Here is a 13,614-nt window from a genome sequence, read left to right as displayed (position 1 = left end):
CTCGAATCACTAGCCTTCTGAACGACATATCAGATTGGATGTCACGCCACTTCCTCAAATTAAACCTTGCCAAAACCGAGCTCCTAGTTTTCCCTCCAGCCCACGCCCCCCCCCCGACCTCTCCATCACGACCAACAACGCCAACCATCAGCCCCACCCCGCAAGCCAGAGTACTAGGTGTCTTTCTACACTCCAATCTATCTTTCCAGCCCCAGATCCAATCACTGACAAATTCATGCAGACTCCACCCCTGCAACATCTCCAAAATACGCACGTTCCTAACTCCAGAAACTACAAAGCAACTCATTCACTCCCTTATCATATCACGACTTAACTACTGTAACTCCCCCCTCGCTGGCCTACCCCAACTCAGGCTATCCCCGCTTCAGTCTATCCTGAATTCATCCACCTTAACAACCGCTCCGTATCCACCCCCCCCCCCCTGCCAATCCCTCCACTGGCTTCCGATTGCCCAACACATTAAATTCAAAATACTAACATTGATGTACAAAGCTGTTCATAACACTGCCCCAAACTACATCACCAACCTGATATCCATCTACCACCCAAAACGCACTCTCCGCTCCTCACAAGACCTCCTACTCTCCAGTTCCCTGGTCTCCTCCTCCCATGCCCATCTCCAGGACTTCTCCAGGGCTTCCCCCATCCTCTGGAACTCACTACCCCAATCCATCAGACTGTCACCTACCCTCCACACCTTTAGACGCACCCTGAAAACCCATCTCTTCAGAGAAGCCTACCCGCCCTCACCTAACTGCTGATCTCCTCTGCTCTCCCCATCACTCCATCCCCCACAGCTATTTCCTCCTGTACCACTGTCCCCTCCCTCCTAGATTGTAAGCTCCAAGGAGCAGGGCCCTCGAACCCCTCGTGTATTTTATTGTATTGTTACTGTACTGTCTCATGTATTGTCCCCCATTGTAATGTACAGCGCTGAGCAAACTGTTGGCGCTATATAAATACTGTGTGATAATAATAATAATGTGTGTGGGAACCTTCCGGCATGATATACTGTCTCTTAAGAGCCCATGCGCTGGTGATGACACCAGCTGCATGTTATGTGAATATCTCCTGTTTAGTTCACTGTGCAAGTTCACTGTACCTACAGGTAAGCCTTATTATAAACTCACCTGTAGGTACAAGTTTTAATGTGGACTTTACTTCCACTTTAACTTCTTTGGACTTTTATTTTGGGGCATTTAAGTTATTTTTTATATGTGGTGTTAATGAATAGAGCTTGCGCTACATCTTTTGTTTATGTCTTTCTTTTAAGGGGTGGGGAAATCACTGTACGTTGTAAGCTGCAAACAGTGGGTTTGATTTATTAATATTACAGTATTTAGGTTTGTTTGTTAAGAAGATTGCACTGATTACAGTACAAGGTTAATTGAGTTAAATAATTGATACTCAATAATTAATTGAGTACAGACAAGGTTAATTACGGTATGTTAAATATTGAAACTGAATTGCTGGTATGGAAATTTTTTACATAGATGCATTGGTCCAGCTTGGTCATGCCAATGGGATCCCACTACTATAGTTAGCCACTAGCTTCTGCGTCCCATCCTGAGCAGGTGTACTGCTGCTTACTAAACATAGGAGCTCCCCACTCAACATGGGCACCATGCAGGTATCACTTTCCATTTTTACAAAGAATGCAAAGTGTTCTCTGATAGGACAAAGTGGAGATTGTGACCTCACCACCCCACCTATCCTTCTCAACCAATCAGAGAATGCCACTTAAAGCTGTGCCAGCCTGTGCCTGCTGTCATTCTCCTAGAGCGGCGAGTGGGAGGCAGCAAATACTGGACGGGGACGGGGATGGGGACAGGGTGGGGGGTTGGGAAAGGCCGTATTCTCCTCCCAGCCTCCATCCCTGTCATTCTCCTAGAGCGGAGAGCAGGAGGCAGCAAAGCACTGGGTGGGGAGAGGGGTTGGGCGGGAGCTGCCAAAGTTAACTTTTCCTATTAACAAGCTGGTTATTGGTTGCTCAGACTGCCTAGCAACCAATTACCTGCTGGTTAACTTGAAGGTTCTATGCACACTGGGCATTTTAATAACACTGGTGGCATTAGCTCTGTAAAGTCATGTTAAAAAAGCAAGTTTTTCAGAGCTTTTTAGCGTTTTTGCATTAGCCTTTAGCTGCGTTTGCATTTCTTTGCCTTTTTTTTTTTTTACCCTCCCAAAAAATTTTTTTCTTCATATATGAACTTCCAAAAATGCCGGTTTGCCACGTTTAACTTGAAGGTTCCATGCACACTGGGCGTTTTAATAACGCTGGTGGCGTTAGCTGTGTAAAGTCACGTTAAAACCGCAGGTTTTTGAGAGCCTGTTATTGTTTTTGCATTCGCGTTTAGCAGCTTTTTGCCACGTTTGCATTTTTACCATTTTTTAGCTTTTTTTTTTTACCCCCCCACCCCCAGTTTTTTCCCAGCCAAGAAACACTCCTGCCAAAAAATGCTGGTTACAGTTGTGAAGGGGGTAAAGGACATGGGTGTTGAGGGTGGGGTGTGTGTGAAGGGGTAGAGGACATGGATGTGGGGGGGATGTTAAGGGGGTAAAGAACATGGGTGTTGAGGGTGGGGTGTGTGTGAAGGGGTAGACGACATGGATGTGGGGGGGGATGTGAAGGGGGTAAAGGACATGGGTGGGGTGTGTGTGAAGGGGTAGAGGACATGGATGTGGGGGGGGATGTGAAGGGGGTAAAGGACATGGGTGTTGAGGGTGGGGTGTGTGTGAAGGGGTAGAGGACATGGATGTGGGGGGGGGGTGTGAAGGGGGTAAAGGACATGGGTGTTGAGGGTGGGGTGTGTGTGAAGGGGTAGAGGACATGGATGTGGGGGATGTGAAGGGGGTAAAGGACATGGGTGTTGAGGGTGGGGTGTGTGTGAAGGGGTAGAGGACATGGATGTGGGGGATGTGAAGGGGATAAAGGACATGGGTGTTGAGGGTGGGGTGTGTGTGGTCCTGGACCAATGTAAAAATGACTCTTCCTGGAATTCATCCTAACTCCCTATCTCCCTGTGCATGGCTGAGGAAAACTGTATTTTTGGAGTTTTCAGAAAAGAACGTGCTAATTTTTGTTTTTAGATTATGCTAAGTGAAAGAGAACGTGTAACAAATAAAAAAGAACAAAAATGTAAAAATAGTATCCTAACTCCACCTAAAAACTCCAAGACACACTGAGTATATGGCCTCCGTGAGCCTTCCATTTTTTATTGAAGGAGCTGAGTTATCTATTCTTTTAAATGATTCTGTGACAATTGAGTACTGATGCGATACTTTTTTTATAGTACTCAGGTCCAGGCAGTACTGCCTGGACCTTAAAGAAGGGGACATACCCCGAAAGCTTGTCTTCAAAATTGTATGTTAGTGCAAAAAAAAAAAAAGTATCACGTCCAGGGGCGGACTGACCATTTGGAAACTGCCCGAGGGCCCGGGGTCAGTAGCGGGCCCCATGAGATGCCCCTGGTACCTTTCTCATAGGTTTTTTTGAGTTTGGGTAAGGACACAGGGGCCCCATGATCCCCTATTTCCCGGGGGCCCCATGAGTTGTCAGTCCGCCCCTGATCACGTCAGTACTCAATTGTTTCTATTTCTGGTGGAAATCCTGCAAAGTTTTCAGCCAAAAGTTTGTGCTTCGCAAACCTCCTGAATCCCAGTGGTTTCACCACAAACCTGAACCTCATCTCTATGTGTAATAGGGAGCCTTTCTTACATTCCCTTGCACAGAATACACATGGTCTGACCGAATTCTTACCATCACTCACAAAGCTAGAATCAGGTTCCTTGCTTGCGGATCTTTCTGGTATCCAGTGTGATAAAGCCATGCACAATTCAACCCGACCCAACCCAACCCAACCCAATCCAATAGTCTTTATACTTTTGAGTATCCTCTATCTGGATAATAATGAACACAGACTGTGTTGTATTCCCCATCTGCTCTCAGTGGTCAGTGTTGATTGTAGTTTCATAATAAGGGGTAATGTAGATATTGTGTAGGTTTGTTGACTTTGCTGTGCACCGTTATCTAATCTATTGACAGAGAATGTAGTACAAGAGGTACACATGTGAAGACCTCCAAGACCTCCATTGATAGTAGCTCCACTACCAGATTGCTGGGCATAGAGAGAGAAACAGACCTCTTTCAGATGGGACAGTTCTGCAAGCCGGGAAATTAACTACCTGTGTGCACCACACACATTTCCAATTTCTTTTCGCAAGAGTTTTTTTTTTTAAGTTTTTTTTATAGTAGCGAAAACATTTTTTGTTGACAGATTACAGCACAACTTTGTGTTGGTGAAATAAATTTCCAGCATGGAAGAAATATTGGCATTAGGATAATGTCTATTGTTCTAGACAAGTTATGTTGAGGGGAAAAAGGAGTAGGGTTAAGCTGGCCATACATGGTTAGAGCTGGGGCGGACTGACCATTTGGAAATTCGGGCACTGCCCGAGGGCCCGGGGTCAGTACAGGGCCCCATGAGATACCCCTGGTACCTTTTTTATAGGCTTTTTTGAGTTTGCGCAAGGACACAGGGGCCTCATGATCCCCTATTGCCCGGTGGCCCCATGAGTTGTCAGTCTGCCCCTGGGTTAGAGTTTAGTGTGAACATTCTCACAAAGATCATTTTCAGAGTATTTGATAATAGCACTACTGACTATACAAATTCCATGTGAAAGTCCTGAAAATGTTTATTTAATTGCTATGACAATGTTGAGAATTTTAACATTCAGTTTCAGCATGGGTAGAATGTGATTCCAAATTTCAATCAGATAGGAAATTATTTATTTATTTATTTATTTATTTCAGGTACTTATATAGCGCTGTCAATTTACGCAGCGCTTTACATATATATTGTACATTCACATCAGTCCCTAACCCTCAAGGGGCGTACAATCTAAGGTCCCTAACTCACATTCATACATACACATACTAGGGACAATTTAGACAGGAGCCAATTCACCTACCAGCATGTCTTTGGAGTGTGGGAGGAAATCGGAGTACCTGGAGGAAACCCATGCAGGCACAGGGAGAACATGCAAACTCCAGGCAGGTGGGGCCGTGGCTGGGATTGGAACCGACGACCCTAGTACTGCCAGGTTAGAATTTTTTTTTACATCTTTCTCCTATTCCTTGTCACTGTAGTTGATAATAATTGTATATTTGTCCACACTAAACCACTAGTAAATTGAATGAACATTTCTAAAACAACCATTTTCTTGAAATGCAGGCCATAGACGGGTTGTTTATCGGCCGAATTTTCGTCCGAACAAAAAATCAGCCGATATTCACACCATTAGTGGGGAAATGCTGTTGGCCGTTTTTCGCAGATCTTCTTGTTTCTTTTTATTGGTCATGCTGGAAAATCCATGGAAAATGGCTGTTTTTTGTAACAGCATCCATGTGGCAGCATCCATGGCAGCAACAAACTAATTTTTGTTTATCCCCCGAGGAAGTCACGAGACCACGTGACGTAACGCGTAGGTACGCAGATACGCAGCTTCCGGTTTTGAAGTGACGCACTTCCGGTACGGGACGCCATCTTGAAACTCCCAGGAAGTACCACATGAATGCAGTTTACCCATGCAGGGGAGAGGAAGAGGCTGTATTTCAATGTGAGTAACTTCTGCTTATAAATAAACGCCTGCAAGTTTGATTTACTACACTATGGAGGGTCTCTTTTTTTGCTCACTAATATGAGAGTGAGATTTCACAGAAATACTGCCTAAAAGACCTCATAAGTCACAGAGAAGAAAAGGTGGAGGAGGCATAATATGAGAACTAAGGAGGTTTACCAGACGGAATTGTTGAGGATCCAGGGTGATCCTGAAAGCTCTGTGGCCCCTAGGGGTCATAGAAAGGAGGTGAGGAGGCACTGCAGCTGGAGTGGAAAAGTGTGTTGGCACTTACACGATTGAGCACTAATTGCACATTGCATGAAGTATGCTGCGTCACTGAATTATTTTATTGGACTTATATATTTATGTGTTTGTTCATTTATGAGATTTGAAGTGGCATTATCACGTTATTTATGCTTGTGATTTTTATTTTACTATTAATTGTTGGCACAGGAATGGGGCACTAAGATAATTTGGTCACCTTAAGATGTGTTATAATTTTCACATTTTATATAGTTTATACTTTTATTTAAGTATTTCACATGTAGGTGCTTTTGGCTTTTTTAGCCCATGAAGTAGTATTTATAGTGATTTAGCTTGTTAGCGCTGCACTATTGTTTATTATTAGTTTAGAACAGGGGTATCAAACTGGCCGCCCTCCAGCTGTTGCCAAAGTACAAGTTCCATGAGGCATTGCAAAGCTGACAGTTACAAGCATGACTCCCAAAGACGGAGGAATGATTGGACATGTAGTTTCGTAACAGCTGGAGGTCCGCCAGTTTGACACCCCTAGTTTAGGAGGTTAGTGTGAGGCTGGCCATAGATGGATTGAAAGCCGAAGGTCCTGTTGATCGAAAAACGAAAATGGCGCATACAATTTTGCAACCATTTGTTTCGTTTTTTTCTAAACAAAATACAGCATGTTGGATCAGGCACTTTCGATTGCAGCACAAACATTGTGTGTTGCAGCTCCCACTCTAATGATGCGAAAAATGAACGACCAAGAATTTTCATTTGGTTTTCGACTTATCTATGGCCTACCTGAGAGGTTAGTAGAGATAGGGAGGTTAAGTTAAGACCACATGTACACTGCTGCTCCTAAACGTGAGTTTAGGAGCTGTTGGTGTTCTTTTGCCAAAGTCCCTGAACTCAACTCCATAAAAGCCTGTGTGTCCATGCACACTTAGGCTTTTACGAGAGTTTAGGAGCAGCAGAGTTTACGGGCAGTTATACATTCCTCTTCTGAACGCTGAATAATCGCGTTCAGGAGAAGAATGTTTTGGGCAAAAAATGCTAAACTCACCAAAAACGCATTTAGCGCTTGGGTGTTTATCCATGTCAATGGAAAATACTCTGGCCACTTAAATGAATAAACGTCCAAGTACTAAACGTGGGTAAGCGAGGTACCGCGTTTGCATGTGTTTATGTCGTGTTTAGCAGTTTTCTGCTGCCAGGAGAGTTTAACGACTTGGTGAGTTCAAGTGTACATGAGGCCTAAGGGTTATGAATTAGTGGTACAAATTAGGGTGTCATTTAAATCAGAGTTAGATAGTTTAGGTTGGGGTTAGGTTAAATTGAGGACTAGCGATAGGGGTTAGAACTCTAAACATCAATGTAATCTTACAATAAAACATAACTAAGATAATTAGTGGCAAATACATAACATACTAAATATGTTTGTACAATTTAATGGTGCTAAAACTTCCTGTGCCCATATACACTGTGGTGATGCTCCTGTGCCAAAAGCAAGCACAACAAACTTGTCACTTGTCAAAAAATACAATATTTTACCATAGAAGTCAATTTTTAAAAAGATTTATTCTAATTTCTCTATAGGAAAAGAAACACACAGAGATTCCAATATGTCATAAAATTTCAGGTTGTGAGTAATGCTTCCAACCAGGGGCGGACTGACAACTCATGGAGCCCCCGGGCAATAGGGGATCATGGGGCCCCTGTGTCCTTGCGCAAACTCAAAAAAGCCTATGAAAAAGGTACCAGGGGCATCTCATGGGGCCCCCTACTGACCCTGGGCCCTCGGGCAGTGCCCGAGTTTCCAAATGGTCAGTCCACCCCTGCTTCCAACTTTAGTTTTTTAAAATGTATGTATAGCCAAGACATTTTTTGGTTAAGTAGGTCTGGTTTAGGCCTAGTTTTTTTTTTTTTTTTTTGCTTTCTGTGTTCCCACTAAATAGATCCACCCTCTGTTAGTCATGATGCAGAAAGTGATAGAAAATCCAAAATGTCAGAATTGTTGCCATAACAAGTGCTAGGGGTTCATCTTACAGTGCGTACCTTTTTTTTTGCTGGCAACTGTGTAAAAGAAGAGTACACATCACTATAAAGAATCTTCCTTTATTGTACCTCTGGGACATGAAGTGAAGGTAGACCACCCCAACGGGTCACAGAAAGCTAAAAATAATCTGACAGGGGTTTTATCCCTTCCCAACTCTACCCAAAACTAAAACAAAAAGTGCTGGCTATACATATACTTTATCCACAATGCCTATTGTTGCAATTAAAATGCTATAAAACCCTTACAAACATCTCAGCAGTGTTTAGTTTGTATTAAAAATTCTCCAACTTACTATACTAGAGAGCCAATCACCACCATCACAAAAAACCTAAGGTTTCACTGGTGCCACTTTTTGGAGTCTGTCCATTCCCAATAGATCTAATTTAGTCCATCATAAAATATTAGAACTGTAATTTCATTTTATGGCTCTCTAGTGGAATGGTCTGTTGGTTACCTGGCTCCTGTTGATGTGTGACACTGACAGCTGGTCACTGCTGTCACAGATGGAGAGGGAGTCGATGGCCAGGCCATATAAGTAGAGGAAATATTGCCAAGCAGTGTTGAACATGTCTATGATGGTCTCTCCACGAAAGCTGCAAAATTGTGGCAAGCGATCTATTGGCAATGACTCTTCTGCCCTCCTTGTGCCTCTTCTCTCTCCTGTTATCTCTCAGAACCTTGCTCTTTTCCACTTTTTGTTTATTTTTCCCACTCAGAGACCCTTGTTCTCTGCATCTGATAATCATTAACTAGAGCTCTCTCCTAGTGGTAATAGAGGGGTGGATGGTCAGTTCAAAAATTGTGACAATGAAAGACCCTGTTCTCGGAACAAGTCTTAAAATGGACCTTCACCCACATATTAGACAGTGCAGATCCCTATCCCTCCCCGCTGCCTCTAACACATTCAGTACTTTTTTGGGGGTAGCAAGTACCTCTTCCAGAAGGTACGTGCTCCCACTTCTTCATTTCTCATCCAGGCTACCCTCAGCTCCCCCCCCCCCACCTGCAGCCTACTTGGACGCACATCATACATCCCAGGAGGCTACAAAACTAGTCTCTCCTTGTCCTATGATCTGGTAGATGTGCAGTAGTGGACTGGCTGCGAGTGATCAGAAAGTCACAGCTAGTTTCCGAATTCAAGATGGCGGCACAGAAACCTAACAAGTTGTGAGGACTTTGGGTTCTTGGAAATCAGAGTTGGACGTTTTGACCTGGTATGTGCTTTTTAAAAGTCAGGAGCTACGGTATATATATGTATTTCATAATGGGTGAAATTCCTCTTTAGAAAGCCAAAGAACACTAGATAAATGTGAAAACTTTCAGAGAACAAATTTATCCAAAATTAATGTTACGTGTGGCGTTTGTGGGGTTGGAATCCCCACTATTTTTTTTTTAAAAGGACCCCAGTGCTCAGATCTCCCTGTTGAGGTTTCCGTCTCTACCCCACCACCATAGCACAGTCTTTTATCCATTCTTCATCGATTTACTTATATGCAAATTCCAACATGAAGATTGAAACTTTCTCAAAATGTCTATGACAGGTGGATGAAGCTGTCTGTAATCTTGGGGTTTTGAAGGTTCCGCTAAAGAACAGTTTAATGAGGAATGGTCCCTAGTTTTTAAAGTGAACTTGTGCTTCTCCCATGCATGGCAGATAACCAGATTAACTTCATTTAGCCATCACCCAGCAGCTTATACACTGCATAAAAAAATTAAAGGAGCACTTTGAAAACACATCAGATCTCAATGGGGAAAAATCTCATGCTGGATATCTATACTGATATGGACTGGGTAATGTGTTAGGAACGTAATGATGCCCCATCATTTGATGGAAATAAAAATTATCAACCTACAGAGGACTGAATTCAGACACCCCAAAAATCAAAGTATAAAAATGATGCAGCAGGCTAGTCCATTTTGCTGAAATTTCATTGCAGCAACTCAAAATGGTACTCAGTAGTTTGTTTGACCCCCACGTGCTTGTATGCATGCCTGACAACATCGGGGCATGCTCCTAATGAGATGACAGATGGTGCCCTGGGGGATTTCCTCCCAAATCTGGACCAGGGCATCACTGAGCTCCTGGACAGTCTGAGGTTCAACCTGGCGGTGTCGGATGGACTGAAACATGATAGCCCAGAGGCGTTCTATTGGATTTAGGTCAGGCAAGCATAGGGGGCATTCAATGATATTAATTCCTTCATCCCCCAGGAACTGCCGCCTGCATACTCTCCCCACATGAGGCCAGGCATTGTCGTGCACCAGGAGGAACCCAGGACCCACTGCACCAGTGTAGGGTCTGACAATGGGTCCAAGGATTTCATCCCAATACCTAATGACAGTCAGGGTGCCATTGTCTAGCCTGTAGAGGTCTGTGCGTCCCTCCATGGTAATGCCTCCCCAGACCATCACTGATCCACCACCAAAACGGTCATGCTGAACAATGTTACAGGCAGCATAACATTCTCCATGGCTTCTCCAGACCCTTTCACATCTGTCACATGTGCTCAGGGTGAACCTGCTCTCATCTGTGAAAAGCACAGGGTGCCAGTGGCGGACCTGCCAATTCTGGTGTTCAATGGCAAATGCCAATCGAGCTCTATAGTGCTGTGCAGTGAGCACAGGGCCCACTAGAGGATGTCGGGCCCTCAGGCCACCCTCATGAAGTCTATTTCTGATTGTTTGGTCCTGTCTCCTGAAAGCTCTTCCATGCTCTTGAGACTGTGCTGGGAGACACAGCAAACCTTCTGGCAATGGCACATATTGATGTGCCATCCTAGAGGAGTTGGACTGTCTGGGCAACCTATGTAGGGTCCAGGTATCGCCTCATTCTACCAGTAGTGACACTGACCCTAGCCAAATGCAAAACTACTGAAAAACAGTCAGAAAAGAGGAGTAGAGAAAAAAATGTCAGTGACCTTCACCTGTAAAACCATTCCTGTTTTGGGGGTTGTCTCATTGTTGCCCATCTAGTGCACCTGTTGTTAATTTCATTAACACCAAAGCAGCTGAAACTGATTACCAACCCCCTCTACTACTTAACTGACCAGATCAATATCCCAGGAGTTTCATTGACTTGATGCTATGCTCTGATTAAAAAGTGTTCCTTTAATATTTTTGAGCAGTGTACTTACCTTTCTTTTGCACCCCTCTGCTCCAGTTATCCAGAGGGAAGGAGAGTCTTGCGAAAGCTACCGAGTCAATGGAGTCACAGCTTACAAAGAACCATGGACTCCCCATTTTACAGTGCTGATTGACCACATGCTGTCACATGGAGTGAGTTACATGTTCCACATGACATATGTGGAAGTATTGGGTATTTCCTTCAGCTCCTGGCACGTAAAGTGTAACTAAACCCCCAGAAATACTCATGTCCACCTTCCAAAGATGCAGCAATTACATCCTTTGCTGGCTGCTCTCATCTTCTCCCCAGCTACTTCTCCAACACTGACCCTAAGAGCGAATTCACACTGTATACCCTCTAAATCACAGAGCAGCCGGAGCGATTCACCACCTCGACTGCTCTGCATTGCCGGCTGCGCTAGGGACCCCCCTTTTTAACTGCTTTAATAATGGGTACTTTCACCTCCTTCCTATCCAGGCCAATTCTCAGTTTTCAGTGCTGTCACACTTTGAATAGCTATTGCGCGGTCATGCGACAATGTACCAAAATTTAATTTTTATACTTTTGTTGAGAGAGATAGAGCTTTATTTTAGTGATATTCAATCACCACTGGATTTTTTTTAATATATTTCTGCTAAACAAAAAAAAATAGACCAAAAATTTGGAAAGAAAAACTTTTTCTTAGTTTCTGTTATAAAATGTTGAAAATATGTAATTTTTTCTTCTTCTCTGATGTGTTCTGATAGGCCACACTGATGAGACTGCACTGATGGGCACTAATAAGCTGCACTGATGGCCATTGATAGGTGGCACTGATATGCTGCGCTGATGGGCACTAATGAGCTACACTGATTGGCACTGATGGGGCTGCACTGATAATAAGGGCACTGATGATCAGTGCCCTGTTTATCAGTGTAAATGTCCTGTCAGGATATTCGATTCTCCTTTCCTCACACAGAGACAGCGAGTGAGGAAAGGAAATGATGATAACTGGCAAGTTTGTTTACATGTGATCAGCTGTGATTGGACACAGCTGATCACATGGTAAAGAGCCACTGTGATTTGCCCTTTACCTCAATCTGTGATCAACTGTGTCCAAAGGACACAGCAATAACAGAGCATGCCCAATGCGCACACGGGGGGCTCACAGGGGGCAGGGTTCTGTGAGGATGTCTATAGATGCCCTCCCAGAACAAGACGATTGTGCTGCAGCCATCTTTCAGCTATGGCGTGGTGGGAAGTGGTTAAATTTAGTTTTTTATAAGCTTTATTTGAAGTGTGCAAAATGTACACTTCATTTACAGCAATGTTGGGCAGTGTGATGCTGTGCTGCCCAAAATTGCAGTGCGATTTGGCCCCGGTGCATTGTCTGCATTTAATTGCAGCACTGCGCTATGCTGCGTTGCAGTGTGAATGGGACATATAGGAAACAATTGGGCAGCACAGTGGCTTAGTGGTTAGCACTTCTGCCTGGCAGTACTAGGGTCATTGGTTTGAATCCCAACCACGGCACCACCTGCCTGGAGTTTGCATGTTCTCCCTGTGCCTGCATGGGTTTCCTCCGTGGTACTCCGGTTTCCTCCTACACTCCAAAGATATGCTGGTAGGTTAATTGGCTCCTGTCTAAATTGGCCCTAGTATGCATGAATGTAAGTTAGGGACCTTAGATTGTACACCCCTTGAGGGTTAGGGACTGATGTGAATGTACAATATATATGTAAAGCGCTGCGTAAATTGACAACGCTATATAAGTACCTGAAATAAAATAAATAATATGTTTCTTATGTGTCCCTGTGGTGACAGACGTGTGAATTGGCCCCGAGGACTCATTCAGATGGGCAGTTTGATAAAAGCATTTGAGCCACGGTTTTTCTGCCCCCGAATCGCCAACCTAATAAGGTAACCTACAGCCAGAGGGGGCCGCACTCATGCTGCTGCCTCAGCAAATATTGACTTGGCTTGCCAAATTGGACTGGCTTCACTGCCTGTAAAACTTGCGAAATGAAGTCAATGGGACTTCACCGCAAACCAATCACTGGGCACGTAATTGCAGCACTGAAATTCCATCACAAATCACGATTTCCAAAAAGAATTATCTAAAAAAAAACAAAACAGGCATTCAGGAGCTGCCCCATAAATGCCTGCAAGCTGCTCTACTGCTGTCTGAAATGCAATCCAACGTGGAGAGCAGAAACTGCCGCACATCCGAATGTAAGCTAAGGGCCGTCACAGTGAACACAGTGGGATGCAGTTGGCTACATTTTGGACTGAACACCAACTGAACAGACAGTCCATAATCCAGGCTATCCTACGGGCGTCGTTCACACCATTGCAGTTCAATGCAACGCAGTGCGAAAAAGTACAGCATGCTGCATTTTTCCGCAGTGCAAACATACATGCAAACACACTGCAACGCATCACAGTGCACATAGAAGCCGAAAGAAAAAGGAAAAAGAAAAATGTGCGCCAACTGCATGTAAACAAGTGTCAACTGGGCAGCACAGTGGCTAAATGGTTAGCACTTCCGCCTGGCAGTACGAGGGTTGTTGGT

At 44.1% G+C, this 13,614-nt stretch overlaps 1 protein-coding gene across 2 annotated transcripts in view; it reads right to left on the bottom strand.

The window, feature by feature from the left end:
* APOM (apolipoprotein M) overlaps positions 1–8,609 on the bottom strand; it is a 49,957-nt gene extending 41,348 nt beyond the window's left edge. Inside the window, exon 1 of one of the 2 annotated variants that reach the window (XM_089659141.1) lies at positions 8,394–8,609. In XM_089659141.1, coding sequence (XP_089515267.1) covers positions 8,394–8,507 — 114 coding nt within the window. In that variant the 5' untranslated portion in view covers positions 8,508–8,609. The remainder of the gene's footprint in view (positions 1–8,393) is intronic. The other variant, XM_089659140.1, reaches the window with a different exon arrangement.
* Between the last annotated feature and the right edge of the window lie 5,005 nt (positions 8,610–13,614).

Source organism: Staurois parvus, unplaced genomic scaffold, assembly GCF_062004578.1.
Source record: "Staurois parvus isolate SC_StPar_1 unplaced genomic scaffold, SC_StPar_1.0 ptg001133l, whole genome shotgun sequence".
Classification (NCBI taxonomy): Eukaryota; Metazoa; Chordata; class Amphibia; order Anura; family Ranidae; genus Staurois; species Staurois parvus.
The sequence above is the reverse complement of the archived record's forward strand: the minus strand, read 5'-3'. Positions and strand labels throughout refer to the sequence as shown.